Source organism: Protomyctophum bolini, assembly GCF_963924005.1.
Source record: "Protomyctophum bolini genome assembly, chromosome: 20".
NCBI lineage: Eukaryota > Metazoa > Chordata > Actinopteri > Myctophiformes > Myctophidae > Protomyctophum > Protomyctophum bolini.
The window spans coordinates 28,684,716-28,706,642 of record NC_137881.1 but is presented as its reverse complement, the minus strand read 5'-3'; the positions used below and the strand labels follow the sequence as shown (position 1 = coordinate 28,706,642).

The following is a 21,927-nucleotide window of genomic DNA, read 5'->3' as shown; positions in this document are numbered from 1 at the left end:
CAGGGACTCCTCCAGAAGCAAAGATTAGAGTTAAAAAACGTTCGCTCTGAAAGAATACATATTCAAAGTACCTCAAACAGGTGCATCTGCTTCTATACAGGTTAAACAAATGAATTTAAACAAAATCAGGTCTTATTGTAGAGACATGAGTATAATCCATCTAAACCAGTTATCTGTGAAGACTTCAACCTGGCCCTCTAAAGCTGAATGTAATTCTCTCCATAATAAATATACCATAGATTAAAGGTATATTCAGTGATTTCACTCAAAAAACCTTAGGTTTCGTTTTTTTGGCTGTGGGACCTAAGCCTTCGTCCAATCAGGATAGAGAGTCCAAAAACGAAACCTACGGTTTTTTGACCCCCAGGGGTTAACTGGGGACAGGGAGGAACTCCTTATATGGTCAGCACACTCTATAGTAGAGAGGATTATCACAACAAAACAAAAAAATAAGTGAATTAAGTGAAATCACTGAATATACCTTTAAATCAATCCATTAATTTATAGTTGGTATAACATTTGTAAGCCACTTTTTTGTTGAGGCTTTTTTTGGATGCCACCACCAGCAATACCCTCATTAGATACTGATCCTGCTTTGCTGATCTGCTATTTTGCAATAGCTAAAGCCATAACATAATGCTTAGAACAACACCCACAGGGGTTCCCGCGCCCAAAATGGGTTTTAAACGTGCTTAATGTTGTCCACTCAGGTCCAAGAGTACCAGGAGGCTCTGGAGGGCATTCTGATCAAACAGAAGGATGGAATACGGCTGGTGCCGGAGCTCTACAGTGTCCCCGCCGACAAGGTCAGAACGGAAAACGCATTTCAGCGCATATTATTTCAGAGCAAAATAATGCTCTGACTGACAGATGTCAGTGAGACAAACATGTATACCAACCGAGTGGCAGGGGGCGCTAGTGTTAAAGTTACAGCATCATCGTCATAATTTTTCGACCGCGGTCGAGATCATGGATGTCACAATGCCACGCCACACTTTCCGGGCTCCTTCATTGCCATCCCCAGTTCCTGCTTACTGATGCATGATGTGTCCCCTATAGCGATGACATCAGGGGGAACGACAGCTTTCTAACCTCATGGTCTGCTTTGAGGTCAGGACTCCAGAGAAGAAGGGAAGATATAACCTCATTGTCAGCTCTGTAGCAGCAGTGGCCGGAAAACTGTGTTCTTCTGGATCGGACTAATGCAGCATGACTAAATAAAAGGATTGATCCATGACATTCTGTGTGGAGGATTCATTTCCATGGGGCCGGTTACAAACGGATTCAAATGTCGCAGGCAAAAATAATTACCCACTTTAATATTGTTGTCGCCCACACAACTCTGGGGTGAGCGAAATGTAATTCAAACCAGACCAATCTGCCCGGGGGCATTTTTCTTATGTGTGTGTGTGTGTGTGCGACTGTGCGTGGCAGGTTTGTCTGGTTTCCAGGCTACGCTAAAACAGCTATAATAAGATTATCTAAAGTGTCCCGTGTTTCTAAATAACAAATTCAATCTTAATTTTATACATAACAACTTAACAATATGTACATAATAATGCTTCCATTGTCATGCAGTGTTGTTTTTGTCGACTAAAACTATGATGAAAAATGTTCGTCGACTACCTTTTTCCACTGAGGAAAACTAAATGGAAACTAAATTAAGACTAAGCTACGATGACTAAAACTAAGACTAAATATACCGACAATTTCTTCAACAAATAAAAACTAGACTAAAATGTTAGGAAGGGACTAGTGGACAAGATATCCAGTATAAGTCATTTTACAATTAGTTGCATGCTGAAAATAGACGATCTACAAGCTTGTAGATTGTCTTATTTTCTGCAAGTGAAAAAAAAAACAGTACTTACAACGGCATCAAGGCCCGCCAAAATACATTTTGTTCGACTAAATCAACTGTAGATTTAGTCGACTAAAGTCGTATGATATTTAGTCGACTAAAACTAGACTAACAATAAAACATTCCAGGTGACTAAAATGGGACTAAAACGAAATGAAAACTATTCAAGTCGACTATGATGACTAAAACTAAAATCGAAATTTGCTGCCAAAAACAACACTGTTATGTCGTGTCATCTCTTAGCAGTGCCCATTAGAACCTCATTCCCGCTGTGTCTCGGTGTGTTTCCCAGGTGGAAGAGGAGTACATGAATCCTCACACCGTGGAGAGGACTCCGATGGGGAAGTGTCCTCTGAAATGGGGCCAGTCTCTGTACGTGATGGGAAACCTACTGTCGGAGGTGAGGCATCGCTTATCAGTCCTGTGACTCCTATTATATGTCAGTCAGTCCGTCGATCAATGTTATGTGTGTGTGTGACTTTGCAGGATGTTGATGAAAATGTACATTCATGCTCGGCATACAGTATACCAACCATGGATGCTTACATGTTGACCATACAGGTTTTGTTAAAAAAAAAATCAAACAATGTCTGTAATTTACTTAATTTACAACATGTTGGAAAAGTTTGAGAGCAAGAGTGTCTGTCCTGTTGTCTATGTTTTGTTTGTCTGTTCACATTTGTCATTGTTTAACTGTTTTTTGTTTTTCACATTTATATATCTTTTTTATTATGTATTGTACCGGTATGTGGAATTTACATTACCTGACATTATTATTTTTCATTTTATATAACTGAATTACTTATTATCATTGTCAATAATACTCTGAAGTTGTCATATACAAAAAAAGCCTAATAAAAACAGTATTCAAAAAAAAAAAAAAAAAAAATCAAACAAGTTCACTTCACCGAAAGGTTTCTTCTTTGATACACTGTGCTCCTTTAGCACAGGGGGGGGGGGGGGGGGGAGACGGTTGAGAAAAATGTGCTTGTGATTATGACTCCAGAGGGTGAACACAAGAATATCTGTTAATGTTGTATAACCAGCTGCTGTTTTTCCCACTGTTCAACCACCTCTCTTCCTGCGCTGTGCTGTGCTACAGGGTTTCCTCGCCCCTGGGGAGATCGACCCCCTGAACAGGAGGTTCTCCACCGTCCCCAAGCCGGATGTCGTCGTACAGGGTGGGTGGTGGTGGGCATGTTCTCCATTTTGGGCATGACTTAAGGTTCAAGGTTATCTTTATTTCTCCCTTGGGAGAAATTTGTCTTGGAGACAGAGTCACAGCTGCATACAAATAAGTAAATAACAGACATGTTATTGTTCACACCATGAAAAAAAAACCCACCATGAAACACCCACATACACAAAAACAGAGATATTGCACACATTCCCTTGATAAAGTGCAACTATAGTCATTAAAGTGCATTCGGCAATCCCTGATTGAGCATTTTAGTTGACAGGGGAACAAAAGAGTGTTTTAATCTATTATATACACATGGTGGAGTTCTATACCTCCTACCGGATGGCATTAGCTCGTACTCTCGGTACAGTACATGCAAGGGGTCAGATATAAATATTCCGAGCCAGTCATTATAGGTGAAAAGAAAAAGCAGATGTACAAGCTCACAACATCATATTACCTGGAAAAGGTTCAACTATAGGCCTTATAACCCATTTTGGGCCGGGAACCCCTTTTGGTGTTTAGCTATTGAAAAATAGCAGATCTACAAGCTCATAGCACGCCACCGAGTGGCGCGCTATACGAGCTTGTAGGTCTGCAAAAAAAAGAAAATATCGTAAAAATGCGGCACGAATCTTTGAATAATATATTCTTTCAGAGCGAACGTTTTTTTTTCTCTTTTTTTTTTGACTTCAGGCCTAAATGGGTTAAACTAAACTGAAACTGGTAAATTCCTAAAAAATATATAATTAGGGCTGAAATCAAATATGAAACTGAAAAATGAAATAGAAATTAAATCTAAAGGTAATGAATATTTCAAAACTGTAATAACTCTGCTAGTGACTAAGCGGAACTGTTTGAAAGACTGTGTGTGTGTGTGTGTGTGTGTGTGTGTGCGTGTGTGTGCGTGTGCGTGCGTGCGTGCGTGCGTGCGTGCGTGTGTGTGTGTGTGTGTGTGTGTGTGTGCTTTTACGCACATTGTTTTTCCCTTTCTCGTCATGACCACCATCTCTTCCTTCCTCCGTTCGTGCGTTCGTGTCCATTCTCCTTATATACGTGTTCCGTCTCTGTCTCCGCGCTGCAGTGTCCATCCTGGCGGAGAACGAGGAGATCAAAGAGCTGCTGCTGCGGAACGGCATCGAGGTGGAGACGGTCGCCGACATCCACCCCATCCACGTCCAGCCCTCCAAGGTCCTGAGTCACATCTACGCCCGGCTGGGTGGGTGTTGGAAACACAAAACAAACCTGGAACGGCTTCTGTGTGTCTTTTTATAGGGCATTCACTTTTATAGCCATTTTTTACTAGTTGACTAGTTGCCTAGTTTACTAGTCGACTACTGCAGTTTTCAGCGCCACCTGGTGGTCCCCAGTTTAGGCTCTGAGTGCCAATTCTCCCATTATAAAGAAAGAAATAATTTGTAATTCTATTATGCATGTAATGTGCATGTCATCACCTGTACACCAGATTAGAGGAATTCTCTAAATATGGATGAAAAAAAAAAAATATATATATATTTTTTTAATTCCCAAGGGGATACGTCTTGACGCCCGTGGCATCCATTACTTAATAGGCAATTAGACGTCTTGACGTTTATGGCTACTAAACAGTCTACCAATTAGGAAAAAATAGAAAAAATAATATATATATATATATTTTTTTTTTGGGAAATAAATATTTGTACATTTAAAAAAACATTCAGAAACTGTGTACATTGGTGACTATAACTATATCTTTTTTCTTCTAATCAACTAGTCAACTAGTTTTTTACTAGTCGTCGACTAGTTGCTTTGCTTTTGTCCGGAACCCCGGAAATGTTTTGGCTATCCCGACTGCCGAGAGTCAGCAACGGATGGAAAAAAACAACATACAAACACTTTGCGAAGACATAGTAGCAAAATAAATTGCAGCAGGAATTATGTAAAATATATTGAACCGAGCCCTCCTGTGTGTGAATGAGCGGGTCCATTTGGTTACACTGCCAAAGTTAAGCGGCCTTAGTTGTAACCCTGAGTGAGTGGATTGTTCTCTCTCTCTCCTCTCCTCTCTAGGCCGTAACCAGAGGCTGGGTCTGACGGGGCGGCCCTACAGGAGAATGGGAGTTCTGGGAACCGCCAAGTTCTACATGATCAGGAACAACGTGTTCTCCTTCACACCACAGGTGAAAACAATCAGAAAACAACCAGCTTCCCTATATCAACAAGAAGGCATTAGTACTAGTAGGGGGCGCCAGAAACAGAGAGAGGGATAGTGCTGCTAATGAGAGAGAGAGAGAGAGAGAGAGGTGGGGTGGGGGAATTGCAACACTCAGTTCACACAGGTGTGATTTTTTTTAACCCATTTTGGCCTGACGTCGAAATTGGAATGGAATACGGATGTGTATATTACAGGAAACTCCCGTTAAACTTTCCAACAAACTCCGGTAAACTCCCGATTTGTACCATCACACCTGTACATTACCATACATTACTGTATATGCCCGCTAAACTTGAGGTTTACGGGCAAAATACACTGCCCATAATCGCCCGTTAACTCCTCTTTTAAGTGTTCACAGCTGTTACCGCTGACACTATGGGACTATAGTCCTTGAAATTAAAAAAGTTTGAGAACCACTGCACACTAAAATGGAACGGAGCCTTAATTAGCATCATCAGTAACACCTGTGAAGGAAGTATAGGGAAGCGGCCTATAGGAAGAGTTCTTCCGTGTGCATGATAGAGCCCATTGTCCTTGTTGTGTTCAGTTCCTAGACCACCATCAGTTCTACTTGGCGCTGGACAACAGGATGATCGTGGAGATGCTGAGGACAGACCTGTCCTACCTGTCGTCGAGATGGAGGCTGACCGGGCGGCCCACCGTCACCTTCCCCGTGTCACAGACCATGCTGAGTGAGTGCACGTGCGCACACACACACACACACGCACACACACACACACACACAGATTCATTCATTCATTTGCCGTGGTCGATTAGTACGTTAAAATGAAGTCAATATTGATGAGTTTGAGCTTACCTTTTGTCTGTGTGTTTTGTGCGCACACACATGTGTGTGTGTGTGTGTGTGTGTGTGTGCGTGTACATGTGTGTGTGCGCGTACCAGCGGAGGACCATTCAGACCTGGACCCTGCCGTCTTGGCCACTCTGAAGAAACTCCAGGATGGATACTTTGGAGGAGCGAGGTGAGGTTTGTTCCCCCGAAACTACGGACAAAAGATACATTGGCAGCGCCTCACCCCTAATCATGCATGCACATTTCTGTTGTAGCCAACCACAGCCTTTGTCGTGGCCCCCTGTTAGCAAGTCAGCGAAACCTCACTGTATATATTTATTTTCCCTTTTTTTTTACCTCCTATGATGATTTATTTTTGACTATATAGTTGTGTATAATTCGTATACGTCTCTAAATGTTTTGATGAATTGAAAATGGTGGGCCCCTATTGTAAACGAGTGTAATGCTTTATGGTGTCGGGTCCACTCATACTGTTAACAGTTTTTGTATTGAGTTGTTCTTGAAATGTACTGTAATTCTGCAAACTGTTAATAAATCAATCAATCAATAAAATAAAATAAACGGTTTCACCTATCGGCCCGCGGTGTTGCTGTGTTGCTACCAGCACTCAAGATTTCCGATTCTAATAAAAACAAGCTTTATTTATAGCCGATTATGGCCGCGTGCGTCGCTGATCGTGGTTACAAAATGTAATGTTTTCTCCTTGAGTAAGGTAATTCTTCTTTAAGATCTTGTAGGTCTGCTATTTTCGAAAAATCGAAGAACGACTGACAAAGAAACATAGCTTTTTCAGAAAACTGTCAGGATTTAGAAGACAATTTTTAGAATCTGATCTCAGGTCAAAATTGGTTAAAACAAAAGTAAAACCATTCACAGGAGGCAGGCAGTGATCACCCCGTGTGCACATGTAGTGCACACGCACCCACCTCCTCGTACATAACAATTCAGCAGTCAAAGTCTCAACAAGTCCCATAATAATAATAAAATAAGGCAAAATGTCTTATTTGTCTTCTCTTCCCGCGTGCAGGGTCCAGACGGGGAAGCTGTCGGAGTTCCTCACCACGTCCTGTTTCGCTCACCTCAGCTTCCTGGACGGCCGGTCCTCTTCCAGCCACTACCACAAAGAGGATGAAGATGATGAGGAAGACGACGAGGACGCAGACCAAGACTTCTCTCCGACTAACGTGCCTGAAATACGCTTTGACGACGGTAAGAGAGAGGATAGACCGACATACTGTACCCCCCCTGGCCCCTTATGCCCGTTTGAACCACTCCAGTCCAGACTTTGTACATTGTTAAATTTAACCCATTCTGACCTGAGATCAGATTCATACGAGGTTTTCACTGGACACACACTGGTCTGATTAACCCATTGTGACCCGAGATCAGATTCTAAAAATGTCAGTCGTTCTTCGATTTTTCAAAAAATAGCAGACCTACAAGCTCGTAGCGCGCCACTCGGTGGCGCGCTACGAGCTTGTAGATCTGCTATTTTTCAATAGCTAAAGCATAGCATGATGCTAACACCAAAAGGGGTTCCCGTACAGAATGGGTTAAGCACCACACAAATTAATTGATACTTTATAACTAATTTGTGTGGTGCTTAAGCATTTCTGGGTGGGAACCCCTTTTGGTGTTTTTAACTAAGCATTATGTTATACTTTAGCTATTGAAAAAATAGCAGATCTACAAGCTTGTACTGTAGGTCTGCTATTTTTTTATTTTTTTATCGTGAAAATGCGGCACAAATCTTTGAATATATATTCTTTCAGGTTACTTTTTTTTCTTTACGTCAGAACTAAATGGGTTAAATGTGCATAAATATTCACGCAAGCCCTGAAGCAGCACTAACTTATACTACTTATAATGGTATAGCCTTTAATAATGCATCAATGAATTAATTGAATCTAACAAACGACCACATCCTTGTCAACACTCCTTACGAGGTAACGTTGTATTGCGTCCATTATATGATGGCTTTCCAAAAAGACACATCCATGAATCCACTATGCGCAGGTCCAACTGCACTGGGTTGCACTCGCCCTGCGGTGTGAGCACATTTCCGGTTGTTTAGACCTCGAAAAGATAGTAGTTTGTTTGAACCTCGTCAGTAAAAAAACCTACCAAGTAAATGTTTTATTTTTCTTCTCCTTTGGGTTCAGTCATTAAAAAGTTACCTATTGAAGTGTTTTTATGAGCCATTGGGCTGTATTTTGCGTGTACCAGGTGCGTGGGTCTTATTACTTAAATTAAGACCTGGAGGCGTGGTCAATGCTCTTTGGACACTCAGAATAGCCAAATGGCATTGATCACGCCTCCAGGTCTCAAGTTAAGTAACAAGACCTGGATACTTAAGACACGCAAAATACAGCCCTGTATCTCTGTTTACTCATCTGCGTAGAGGTTGAAATCAGTATTCATTGGATTAGATGAATCGTACGTCGTTTTATGTGACTGCACGTTACGTCACGAACAGTCTACGCACTACAAACTTAGTTAGGCCATACTGTAAATAGCCTTGGTGCAACATAATTTAGTAACTCACTACTTACAAACTACAGTAACTAGGGCCTGGGCCGTGGCTCAGCGGTCCAGGCACCTTGGCTTGGTAATCCAGTCTGGCAGTGTGGCCGCGGGTTCGACCCCCGATCCCCACGGCCTTTACTGCATGTCATCCCCCCCCCCCCATCTCTCTCCCCATTTCTGTCCCTCCATAAAAATAAAGGCACAGAAAAGCCACAAAAAACCCCATTTAAACTACAGTAACTAGTAGTAGCTACTAAGCCTGTAGTAGGACTTGACTAACTTACGACTGAAGTCACGCAAGGTGGCCATACTGTACGTTATATTCACGTGTCTTCTCTCTCTCTCTCTCTCGCCATCCCTTCCAGAACCGGACGACCTGGCCCAGTACTTGGACCAGCTGATGGCGCACGCCGCTCCCAAGAAGCGCAGCTCCAATAAGGCGGCTTCGGGCCTGGGCCGGTTCAGGGCCGCCGCCGCCAAGACCAGAGAGATGGTTTCCCTGATGAAAACGGCACAGGAGCTCGACGTTCACCGTGAGGGATATACAAGTCCGGACACGTTATTTGCAACCCACGACCGCACGGCGGCTGAATTCAGCGCTCTCTCTCATAGTCTAGGTCGTCCTCAGACGAGCCTTCCATTAGGGCTGTGAATCTTTGGGTGTCCCATGATTCGATTCCGATTATTGGGGTCACGATTCGATTCAAAATAAAAAAATCACACCTGTGTGAACCGAGTGGTGCAACTCCCCTCTCTCCCCCCCCCTCCTCTCTCTCTCTCTCTCTCTCTCTCTCTTTCTGCTCCGTCAGATTAGCTTTATTATGGATATCAATCCGCGTCACTGAGAACTATTTTTTCATTATTATTTTGGCTCGGCCTTTCCTTCTTTAGCGAACCTAGACAGTCAGAAGTTGGATTTGCGTCCAGCAGGTGGCAGCCATGTCACATACTTCTGTCGTTCCAATTTCACGCATGCGCACACCACTCGTGCTCATTCACGTACACAAACAGGTACACGGACATTTCTGGTTGTAGGAGTGGTTGCACCACTCAAAAAACATTTTTTTCGATACAACTCGATTCTCAATCCAAAAACTTTTTTTTTTTTAATTCAAAAGCATTTTTCTTTCCCAGATTCAAAACAATTCTCTATTCAAAATGATTTTCGATTCAATACATAGGATTTCGTCACAATCTACTCTCAGCCAACTTGAAAATGACTGAAGGCATTTTGTTTACTGCGATTAGGGTATAAGCTTACATTTCATATCACAAACACCATGTGGCGAAAACTTTACTTACTGTAAATGTAACCAGAAAAAAAAAAAAAAAAGAGAGAAAATAAATTATGAATCGATTTTGAATCGTTCATAACGGGAATCGCGATTCTAATTCGAATCGATTTTTTTCCCCTACTGCATGGAACTTAAGTTCCAGCAGATATTGATGACAATTTTTTTAATTTGCATTTGCAGGTGTGAAATTAGTTAAGATTGAGCTTACTACATGGCCTATTCCTTACCTGAAACCTAACCTAATTTCAATGACCCACAGTCGACACACACTATCAGTTCGCGGAGACCGACGTTTATATACATTTGTTTTTGTTTTGTTTGTCATATCTGACCCCAATCTATACACTGTAATATCCACAGGGTTCATTTAACTCTTTTTGTCATTCTCTCTCTCTCTCTCTCTCTCTCTCTCTCTCTCAGAAGTGAACATGTACCTGCCAAACAGGATGTTCCGTACTCGCCACGCTTCGCTCAGCCTCAATCTGGCGGATGACCCTATACCACAAGAGAACCAGGTGTGTGTGTGTGTGTGTGTGTGTGTGTGTGTGTGTGTGTGTGTGTGTGTGTGTGTGTGTGTGTGCGCGCGTGTGTGTGTGTTTGAGCTTAAAGTGAAATCTAATCTACTGTATATTGAATGTCCTACAGTCCTATTTTAATTCTGGTCTCTCCAGTTCTTCCAGTATAGTGACTGACCTCCACAGAGAGAGAGAGAGCGATATACTGTACCTGATGTCATAATTATGATCATGTTCTACTGTCTCCTGCATGTCCAGTAGTAGATCTGATGTCATAGGGTCATCGTGGTGTCTGTCTGTCTTGTCTTCTTACAGACATGTCCAGTAGTGAATGTCTCCTCGGACAGTGACATACCCAGAGATGCCAGCGGAGCCATAGACTACAAGGCTCTGGTCGAGCTGCTGAAGGACACGGAGAGTCTGCAGGACCAGGCGGACATACTCTACATTCTCTTCAAGGACAAGTCAGTCAGTCAGTCAGTCAGTCAGTCAGCCGTTTCATAAGAATGCCACTAAACTGAGCTAGAAAGGTCCTGGGTTCGATTCCCGCTCGGGACGCTGGCGGCGTGTTTCCTCCTCCTCCGCGTCATCAGTGCCCATACTGAAAGTTGGCGAAAGGGCCTTTCTGTGTGGAGTTTGCATGTTCTTCCCCGTTGTCCCCTATAGGGTAGGTACCCTCACAAAAAACATGCAGTAATCCTGGTCTCTAAACTGCCTCCCCCTGGCCAGCCGGGGCGCCTGATGGAGGGGAAAGGAACTGGTTGGAATAACGTGTTCCTTCCACGCGCTATACGTCCAACCAGGGAAACTCTCCCCCTGTCAGGTGTAAAGGAGCAACTTGGACACTCAGGCATGAAGGAAGCATGAGTTCAAGTCCGTTGCTCTCCCCATGTCCCCCATATATGGGGACTAGGTTGTGTAGAGCCCAGGATCACATTAGATAATTGACACAGGGGTGAAAAGGGGTTACAAAATCGTGGGATAAAATCATAATTTATATATATAAAAAAAAAAAAATGACACTAACTGTTCTTCTTGACATAATCCAGATTTCTCTGAACCCAGACAGACCACTTGAAATGTCACTGTCAATGTCGCCTCACCCAGAACGCGATAACTGTATCTATGAATATAATCACAAAAAAAACTGTTCTAAGGAGTTCCACACTATAGCCTGGCATGGCCAGACTAGTATTACTGCAGAGATATTAGTCTGGAATCTCTTGTGTGGAACCTCCATTTCCAAGGCACGGATTAAAGAGAAATGCCTCTGGTGATAAAAACCCGACCCATATTTTGCATACTGGGCCCTGATTGGTGCTCCATAAGTTTGGGGGCACCAATCACAACCGAGCATGCAGGGCCAGACTAATCTGCAGAGGGCTTTGAATTATTATTATGAATTATTTGAATTATTATTATTCCTATATATATATTTTTTTTTAACACTGCCGTCTTGGGTGAACGAGCGTATCCATTTGGTTTACACTCACAGTTAAAGTAAAATTACTGTTTCTACAGCCAATCGGCGTGTTTTTTTTGTTTTACCAACCTGCGCTACCAAAGTAAAGCGATTGAAACGACCGGAAACAAATATATATCTTCGGGTTTGAACGCACCTTTCTGATCACTTTCAGAGTGATTTTGATGAACGTCAAAATCCCTCCTTAATATTATGAACAGGGCGTGACATTCAACAACAACACTCGATGTTCAACACGGCGAAACTGACACCGTGTTGATCGTTGTCAGTGTGTATGCTCACTTGACGGTACTCTCTGTGTGTGTGTGTGTGTGTGTGTGCGTGCGCAGGGGTATGGACTGGGACACGTGCATGCACGGTAAAGGCTCCACGGTGCGTTCTCTGCTGACTGACCTGTACGAGCTGGCAGGGGAGCTCAAACACTGGGGTCTGATCAGGATGATCTCTGGCATGCTGCGGAAGAAGGTGGAGGAGCTGGACTGGGTACGTAAAAACACACACGGGAACATTATTCACTTAAAGGGACACTTCACCCTTTTTGCAAAAAAATATATGTTAATGGCGTTTAGAAGCTTTAGAACACTTTCCTGGGGGTCTTTATGTGTGTAATATGTGGTTTTAGATATTTTAGATTGTAGCAGTGAGCCTGTTGTCTCTGATGTCATGGACACTGGGCTCACTTCCTTCCTGGACTACATGTACAGTAAATTGTTGCAAAAAACAAACAAACAAACAAACAAAACATGGTGGACGGTCTCTTCCTCCTCCTCCTCCAGGCCTGTTCTGACCTGCTGGCCCACCAGAAGCACCTGACGGTGGGCCTGCCCCCGGAGCCCAGGGAGAAGACCATCACCGCCCCCATCCCTCCCGACCAGCTGGTCAAACTCATTGACGAGGCCAGCGAAAACAACATCACTATAGCTATACTCACACAGGTGAGTTCACTCACTCACTGATGATGATGAAAGGGACCGTTTCAGGCTATTAACTCGTTTACTGTCAGCATTGATTCAGTCTGTAGTCCCTTCGGTGTGCAGCCGGGACTTTTATTTTGAAGACCCCAAAACTAGGCATGTGTAACTCAACTCACGATACGAATACGTATCACGATATGAGGTTCACGATACGATTTTTCACGATATTTTCAACACAATTATTTTCCAGACAAAATGACCAAAACATTTTTTTTAATGATTTATCTTCCCCCCCCCCCCAAGCTTTTTCCACAATTTGTATTGTACTACATTGCAAAAGTAGCATTACTTTTCATGTAACTGTGCAACAAGCTTTGTTTAAACCTAGCTCGAGTTTAACATGTGGCATCTTTAGGATAGACGTAGACCTATTTGACAGCTGCGGGAACATAATTGCCTTCCTCGATGTATTAACGAGCATCAATTAACGACCATCACCTGGGCCACAGTCACAGACACACACAGCTCCCCTCTGCGGGCCTCTATACTACTGAAAGTGACTGCATGGAGTCCGTCTCATTTCTCTCCAAAAGCACGTGAATATGATGGAATATGATTACAGCTCACATTTCATATCACACACTAGCCCCCCAAAACATAAGGATACTTCGACATTAACTCTGGGGGGTTGCCCCCGGGATAGAACTGGGAACCCTGCATTCCCAAACTGGCTATACTCTACTACTACCCCTGAGCCACCATCAAAACAATAGTTCCAGTGATAATTTCTTTCATAATGAATTCCCAAACTTCTCACGTTCTCATCTCATGTCATGCATTCGTCTGGCTGTCTGGCTGTCTGTCAGTGTTGTTTTTGGCAGCAAATCTCTTTTTTAGTTTAGTCATAGTCTTTGGACTGAAACTTCATTTAGTTTCAGTCACATTTTAGTCACCTGGAATGTCTTAGTGTTAGTCTAGTTTTAGTCGACTAAATGTCATAAGATTTTAGTCGACTAAATCTACAGTTGATTTAGTCGACTAAAATGTATTTTGGCGGATCTTGATGCCGTCGTAATGAGTGTTTTCACTCTTGCTTGACTTCAGCATGCAACCAAGTGTAAAATGACTTATTCTGGATCTCTTGTCCACCAGTCCCCTCCTAACATTTTAGTCTACCGGTAGTCTTTATTTTTATTTATTTATTATTATAATTTTTTTAGTCATCGTAGCTTAGTTTTCATTTGTTTTTGTCAGTGAAAAAAGGTAGTAGTCATCTTAGTTTTAGTCAACGAAAACAACACTGCGGTCTGTCTGTCTGACTGTCTACCTATCTGTCTGTCTGTCTGTCTACCTGTCTGTCTGCCTGTCAGGAGATCATGGTGTTCCTGGCCATGAACATCCGCACTCAGCCCAGCCTCTTCAGCGAGATGTTCAGACTGAGGATCGGTCTCATCATCCAGGTGATGACCACCGAGCTGGCCCAGTCGCTCCACTGCTCCGGTAAGAAGGTACACACGTGGTGGACCGTTGGTGAAGAAGGAATATATACACTCTCTGCACTCTCTGTAGTAGACTTTAGGAGTCTTGTTTAACACAATTTTTACATACGACGCCTCAGGCCGTCATAAGGATTCGAACCGAGAGGTGCCTTGGACGTCTGTGGACGTCATAGCGCACCCTCAAAGATACGGGGCGAGATAAGAATATTCAGAATTTTTCCTATTTATTTTTTTTGGTCCGTTCGCTTTTCGCTTGCCGTATGCTAACGCTCTGGGCTATTATTAGCTTGCCGTTGACTCACATGTTAGCGCGGCGGAAAGAATGACTCGTATCTCCTGATCCAGGTCTGCTCTCCGTGGTGATGAATGGATCGATAAATGCTGGCGCTTCATTTCTGCTCCTCATCCGTCTCTCCCGCAAAATATGAACGCTTTTTGGATCATATATCGTATGAATTAAAATGATCGGGATGTAAGGTCAACTTTGTAAAGTCAACTTTTTTTTAGGAAAGTGTTTCCGGTTCATGGCTTTCAGAGTAATAAGCGATCAGGAGCTCCTATTTTGAAGCACTTCCGGCACTAAAAGTGTAAGACACGTTTTGGCGCGCCGGGGCCTTCGTCAGTGTTCTCTAACACAGACGCAGAAACGTGTCTTGTTGTTTGCACTGGACCCCCAGTATATTCCTGAACTCTTCCAGACACTGTCCTCAAGTCGAGCGAGCCTTTTCCCTTTGAGGTGAGATGCAGATGACCAACCACAGACCGACATCACATTTTTGGGGCTAACCCCAGATGGGAATCCAAATGGTTTTTTTATCAAGTCTGATCAGCAAAAAAAAACCTCATCAGATATTAATCACATTCCTGTAGGTGGATTGAAATGCAATTTGAACCTTGACCTCCAATGATGTGTCTCAGTCTGGAGTCTGGACACTGAGGCCTGATTTTATATCATCAGGCAAAATAGCCGATCCACAAGCTCACAACGCCGCGATGAGAGAGCTTGTAAATGAATTGGCTAAGCGACATCCCGACACGAGTATAATTAATTGCTGACACCTATATGCAGATTGGTGGGCGATGTCTGAATAGAACACAAATCTGAGTGTGTGTGTGTGTGTGTGTGTGTGTGTGTGTGTGTGTGTGCGTGTGCGCGCGCGTGCGTGCATGTGCGTGTGTGTGTGCGCGTGTGTTTTAACAGGAGAGGAGGCAACGGAGAGCTTGATGAGTCTCAGCCCGTCAGAGTTGAAGAATCTTCTTCATCACATCCTCAGTGGGAAAGAGTTTGGCGTGCAGAAGAGCGGTCAGTCAACCACCAATCACGTCGTGTCTCGTATACACCATAACCAATCACATTATAGTCTCGAACAACGTAACACAACATGTCTCATGTACTCAACCCTCGTCGATATCCAATGAAATGTGATGCTGTGTTGTGTATATACTGTAGCCTGAACCGGTGATGTGTTTAAATGTGTTCCTGCAGTTCGAGAGATGGATGCTGCCGGTGTCGGTAGTTCGATCTCCATCCATCAAATAGGCCACGCTGGAGCCACCAAGAGTGAGAGAGCTGGCATCAGCAAACTGAAAAGCGACATGAAATTGGTGAGGACGTGTGTGTGTGTGTGTGTTCTCTTTTCTTTCTGCCTTTTAACAACTGTCTTTCGCTCTCTTTCACTTATTTTGTTTTGAGCTAATATTGCCCAGCCTTAAGGGAGAAGTCCATGCTAGAATGCTTTCTTATCTTTCTTACCTTTCTTTGTAGTTGTTACGTCCCAACCAAAGAGGTCCAGGTGTTTTATTGGCTATTTTCCCTACCATAAGCCCTCAATGAATTGCATTGCATTGAATGGAAATTGAATTGGGCTATGGGGTGTTGTGCTAATTCGCTTATTTCCATCGCTCAAAATTATAATTTCTTTGTATATATCCTCTCTTCATAATGTAAATAATATCCCAAGCGGCACACTTTACTACTTCTTTCGATGGAAATAAGTGAACTAGCATAACACCCCATAGCCCCATTCGATTCCCATTCAATTCAATGCAATTCATTTAGGGCTTATGGTAGGGGAAATAGCCAATAAGGAGCTTTTGCACAAAATAACACCTGGACCTCTTTGGTGGGGACGTAACAACTACAAAGAAAGGTAAGAAAGCCTTTTAGTATGGAATTCTCCTTTAACTAGAGCTACTGAATGCTGTTCTACTGCCAACAATGTGACACACAAAAGAGACAGACTGTCTGTGTAACCTCACTCACCCTATTTGCTGTAAAAACGGACATCTCTTTCGCAGCTGGAGCAAAGGTTTTCTCTGCCGGATATCAGTAAGGTGACAATGATATCAGTAAGCAATGAGGAGGAGGAACTAGAGTATTAGATATTAAATATAATATAATAATGATAAATATAATATAATAGTGCATGCGTGACAAAGCTCCCTATACCAATTTCCCCCCATTTTAGGCTGTTTTTTAGCAAGTCCCCACTCCCCAGAAATCTGCACGTATAGTTGGGGCAAACGCATGCCTAGGTATGGACTAGTTCAAGTATGCAAAAACTGAACGGGCTATAGTGTCTTAGGTGTTAATTCACCCTGGATGCAATTTTTAAACCGTGTTTTAATTCTCGTGAAATCATCTACATGGGTGATGGGCTTGCCGAGCACAGTATGTGTAATAACGATATACAGTACTGTGCCGACACAGTACTAATGATTCTCTTTCACATGGAATGTAAGAGGACAGTTGTGTGTAACTGTAAAGTTGTAAATTAATGTTGCTTTTCCATTGCAGATGGAACATAGGTTGTCTTTGGCGGACCCCTTTAAGGTATATCGAAGGGAACAGAACTAGAGATTATAGAAGCAGATTCTGGGACACTAGAGTAGCTATAATAAATAATATTACAAAAATATTAAAGACATTTTAAAGAGAAGATTTGTGTAAAAAAAAAAAGAAGAAGAAAAAAATAGCTTATCTACAACAAAAAATAGCAGTTTATCTACAACTAAGCCATGCCCTCCTGAAAGGCATCAACTGTATTAATAGTTTGATACAAATTATTAATTTTGCAGAAATGTTCATATTGTTTAACGGTAAGATCTAAAATGACACGGACGCTTTCCCCGGTTTTAATGGGTTATAAACGGCCCTGTCTTTTGTTTTGTATATCGAAAATGACTCATCACGGGTCTTAATTAATTAAGTCACCTGGGGGTTATGTCTGCATTGTGAGCGGCTCTCAGACTGCTAGGTGATTAAACTTGTTTTAAAACTGTTTTTTTTCTGCTCAAGATGGAACAGAGGCTGGCTTTAACGGATGCATATAAGGTGATGTTGATCCTCTTATACAGGTGGTGGTAAACATTCATTTAATTGGATAAATGCTTCTGATCACCTTGACCGTGGGGGTGGGGGTTGGGGTTGGGGTGGGGGGGGTGATTGGTGGTGAGCAATCGGAACAGAAAGGAGGCTGATTGTGGTTGGAATCCAATGCAATCGGATACCTAAGAATGAAAGGCGATATATTTTAAATAAACGGCAGTAACGAAGTGGGTAAACGTCATCTTAACGGAGTGTGGCGTTTTCATTGCAGATGGAACACAGGTTGTCTTTGGCGGAGCCCGTAAAGGTGATCATGATGATTAAATTGATGGATGGAGATTGTGATAAGGTTCACAAAAAACTCACTCACTCAATCAATTGTGTTGTCATTTCTTGGCATTAAGTCACTCCAGAAGAAGCTCTTATTAGCTCTCGAGCTTTGATCATGTTACCGTAGTTTTGTTTGGCTCTCCCCCGATCTATGAATTTAGTGTGTGTGTTTGAAGTGAAATTTGTTTTATGAACGGTGAATGAAAGGCTGTTTGCATTTTATGTTTCAGCTGGACAGTCCATGGACAGTCCATCGTAAGGTGAAGGCGATATCACTTTTGTTAACACTCGTGGTGTCAATTCACCAAAACATGTCAAATTATCACATGGCAACTGTATTTACCAGATGGTTGTTATATCGGTGTTGGACGGTATTACTGCTCACCATGGCATTTGAACAGAACGGTGTCATTGAATCAATCCCATTTATGTTTTTTTTTTTTCATGTGATTTCTGTAGTGACACACTTGAGCCTGAAATGTCTCACGTTCCACTCCTAATGTTGCAACCCATTTAGACCTGGAACACCTATATGTTGTTTCAATATCATACCTTTTTTTTTTTTTTTACTCCTTTTTTATCCCACAATTTTGCTACCCATTTATTCTAATGTAATCCCGGGCGTTGCACACTTCCTCTGCCAACCTGGGGGGGGTCTAAATGGGTTAACCAACTTGACGGCATGTGCAAAGTCACGATTCTGTTAATTTCTCACTCACACTGGGCGTTTGGGTGCTATATAAAGTGATTATCTGTATGATATGTTAATGCAATATAATTTACAACTGTGGCGAATGTGGTTGATCTATACTCTTTCTATTGAGAAACGCAGGTCTTGTGGTCAGGTACGTAGGACATCTGCTGGTTGACAGGTGTTATTGCATGCATGGAAGCTCAATATTATCCTCTGCTTAAACAGAATGATTTCTGTATTGTCTCAGCAGTAGAACTATCCCCGCGAGGATATTAAATTTAGAAATTGCAGCTTCAAGATTTAATCTACCTTCACTTTGACTTCACTCTGATTTCTTTATTAATTAATTACTTTCTATTTGTCCCCCCTCTCTCTCCCTCTCTCTCTCTCTCTCTCTCTCTCTGTCTCTCTCTGTCTCTCTGTCTCTCTCCCTCAGAGCGTAACCTCCCACACCCTGGACATTGACAACATTGAAGCTGGGGTAAGAGGAAACCTTTCACCACAACACACTTGTATAGCATTTCTTTGTGGCATATGTTTTTAATTTGAAGCAAATATTTGGAAGATAATTGTATTATCTCTGGTGTATATTATCGACGAACAGTGAATGTGGCTGAGCTATACAAGCTCGCAACGGTTGTACAGTAGATCTAAAAAAAAAAGATTGGGTAAAAAAAGAAAGTATTTGAAAATGTTTTCCTAACTACATGTCCAAGTGGTTAACCCATTTTGGGAGGAAACCCCCTTTTTGGTGTTAGCATTATGTTATGCTTTAGCTATTGAAAAATAGCAGATCTACAAGCTCATAGCGCGCCATAGCTCTGCTATTTTTGAAGAATCGAAGAACGACTGACATGTAGAAACACAGCTTTTTCGGAAAACTCTCAGGATGTAGAAGACATTTTTAGAATCTGATCTCAGGTCAGAATAATAATAATCTTTATTGTCCCGAAGGATATTTGTCTTCACAATCTTTTCAACAGTTCAACACCCACTTCAAAAACAACACAGAGCACATAACACCAAGACAGTACAAAAAATAATAAACATGAGGTCCCCACAAGCTGTGTACAGAACCATCCTATCGGCGGGGCAGTTTGTTTAATGCCGCGATGGCTGAGGGGACAAAGCTCCTACTGAAACGGACCTTTTTCCATGGCAAGGTTCCGTATCTTTGTCCAGATGGCATGAGGTTATTAAAGAAGCGATACAGAGGATGGTCAGTGTCATTTGATATCGAGAGTGCTAGTCGTGTGACGGCGTTATTGTTCATATCAGAAAGTGTGGGTGTAGGAAGTCCGATGATTTTGGAAGCAATACGGGTGATACTGAAAAGTTTGTTCCCGTTAGGCATGGACAGTATGGTGTAGAAACATGCAGAACAGTACAACAGAACAGGTTGAATAATGCTTTTGTACAATAATAGCAGAAGATGAGGAGCAACAGATAATGATCTTAGTTTACGGATTACATGGAGTCTTTGCTGAAAGCGTGACTGGATAGATGTAATGTGTTGATCAAACCTGAGTCTATTGTCCAGTGTGAGTCCAAGGTATGTGAAGCTGTCTACCTGTTCTATTGTTTTACCATTAATGAGGAGTGGGTTAAGTCCAGTGTGGGTTGTTGTTTCAATGACCAGTTATTTGTTTTGACCACATTAAACTCTAGATAGTTGTCAGTGCACCACTGTGTGAAATGAGAAATGGCATTCTGATAGACCGTAATAGAGTTATTGTCATGGAGCAGTCCGAGAATGGCAGCGTCATCAGAGTATTTAAAGTATGTGATGTTAGTGGGTGAGGGGCTAATACAGTCATTTGTGTACAGAGTGTGTAGAGGAAGGGGCTGAGGACACAGTCTTGAGGGGCCACAGCTGTGTTGGTGATGGCAGTTGATGAAAATGATGTACCAACTTTAACTGTTTGTGGTCTATTGCTCAGGAAGCTGTGAGTCCAGTGTATGAGAAGTGGGGGGATGTTGAGCTGATGCAGTTTTTCTTGATCATATGGGTTCAAAGGAAGCCACGGCAACGTTTCTAATTCTCTTCACCCCCCCCATCCTCCCAGAAGTACCGGCTGCCCTCCATAGAGTCTCTGGACAGCCCGATGAGCGAGCCGGTCGTCAGGGACATCAGGCACGGCCAGTGGCTGCGCCGGCGGCGTCTCGACGGAGCGCTGAACCGAGTCCCCGTGGGCTTCTACAAGAAAGTCTGGAAGATCTTACAGAAGGTGACGTTCTTCTTCCACACATGACATGACACCCATGTTTGTCTGTTTTGATTAACCCGTTTATAGGCATGAGCTCGATTCTACACGCAAAAAAATGTCTTTCTAAATCATATAGCGGTTTTCTGGGGAAAAGCCTATGTTTCTATGTCGGTCCGTTCTCAACCTTTTACCATGTCGAGGATCCCCAGAATTATCTGTATTTGCCCACCGACCCCCCCCCCCCCCCCCCCCCCCCCATCTGAAAATATGTAGTTCAAGGGACCTCCCCCCCAGAAGCAAAGATTTGAGTTAAAAAACGTTCACTCTGAAAGAATATATATTCAAAGATTTGTGCCACATTTTCACGATTAAAAAAAAAAAAAAAGCAGATCTACAAACTCAAGATACAACTAGCGGGCCCCACAAAATCCTGCATCCTCCTCCCGCAATGATCCAGATACAGAGCTTACGCAACAAACAACCCCTCTCTCTCTCGTACATGCCTGCTCAATCTCAGCAACCGTTTGGGTGAATGTAATGTTTTTCGATCTCAATGGAAATATTGCGGAATGGTGCGGGACTAAATGGGACTTAATCAAGAATGAAATCATTGATATAGAGCGGGCGGGAGTGCGGTCAGAAGTCCAATTCTGGAGTAGGATTAATGAATCACTCCCGTGTTTTACGCAGCTGATGGCAGAGGGTCTACGAAGAGCCATCGGGGGAGGGGGATGGATGGGGGGTCTTGCTCAGGGACACTTTGACGTGTAAACATTGGGTGGGCCTTTGAGGCGAACCGGGTGACATTCTGATTACCTGTATATAGGCATGCTTATCTACAAGCAAGTCATGCCCTCCTGAAAGGGCATCGACTGTATTAATAGTTTGATATACAAACTGTTTATTTTTGCAGAAATGTTCATATTGTTTATCGGTTTTAAAACCCATTCTGGGCAGGAACCCCCTTTTGGTGTTTCAAACATTATAATTTAAGCTATTGAAAAATAGCAGATCTACAAGCTCATAGCGCGCGGCGCCACCGAGTGGCGCGCTACGAGCTTTTGGGTCTGCTATTTTCGTGAAAATG

General features: G+C 42.7%; 1 protein-coding gene across 6 annotated transcripts in view; it reads left to right on the top strand.

Annotated features, from left to right (window-relative positions):
* Positions 1-21,927, top strand: part of phka1a (phosphorylase kinase, alpha 1a (muscle)) — a 292,774-nt gene that overhangs the window by 16,375 nt on the left and 254,472 nt on the right. For 3 of the 6 annotated variants that reach the window (XR_013966046.1, XR_013966047.1, XM_080792627.1), the window contains exons 11-31: positions 711-806; positions 2,154-2,261; positions 2,964-3,042; positions 4,126-4,260; positions 5,091-5,200; positions 5,783-5,927; positions 6,140-6,218; positions 7,077-7,258; positions 8,941-9,108; positions 10,291-10,385; positions 10,701-10,849; positions 12,198-12,351; positions 12,645-12,803; positions 14,153-14,282; positions 15,483-15,584; positions 15,768-15,886; positions 17,580-17,615; positions 17,881-17,916; positions 18,170-18,199; positions 19,070-19,114; positions 20,700-20,861. Coding sequence is in view for 4 of the 6 variants with exons in the window: in XM_080792627.1 (XP_080648753.1) it covers positions 711-806; positions 2,154-2,261; positions 2,964-3,042; positions 4,126-4,260; positions 5,091-5,200; positions 5,783-5,927; positions 6,140-6,218; positions 7,077-7,258; positions 8,941-9,108; positions 10,291-10,385; positions 10,701-10,849; positions 12,198-12,351; positions 12,645-12,803; positions 14,153-14,282; positions 15,483-15,584; positions 15,768-15,886; positions 17,580-17,615; positions 17,881-17,916; positions 18,170-18,199; positions 19,070-19,114; positions 20,700-20,861 (2,319 nt within the window). In the remaining 2 variants the exon portion in view is untranslated. Of the gene's footprint in view, positions 1-710; positions 807-2,153; positions 2,262-2,963; positions 3,043-4,125; positions 4,261-5,090; positions 5,201-5,782; positions 5,928-6,139; positions 6,219-7,076; positions 7,259-8,940; positions 9,109-10,290; positions 10,386-10,700; positions 10,850-12,197; positions 12,352-12,644; positions 12,804-14,152; positions 14,283-15,482; positions 15,585-15,767; positions 15,887-17,078; positions 17,115-17,579; positions 17,616-17,880; positions 17,917-18,169; positions 18,200-19,069; positions 19,115-20,699; positions 20,862-21,927 lie in introns of all 6 variants that reach the window. The other 3 variants (XM_080792628.1, XM_080792629.1, XM_080792630.1) reach the window with 3 other exon arrangements.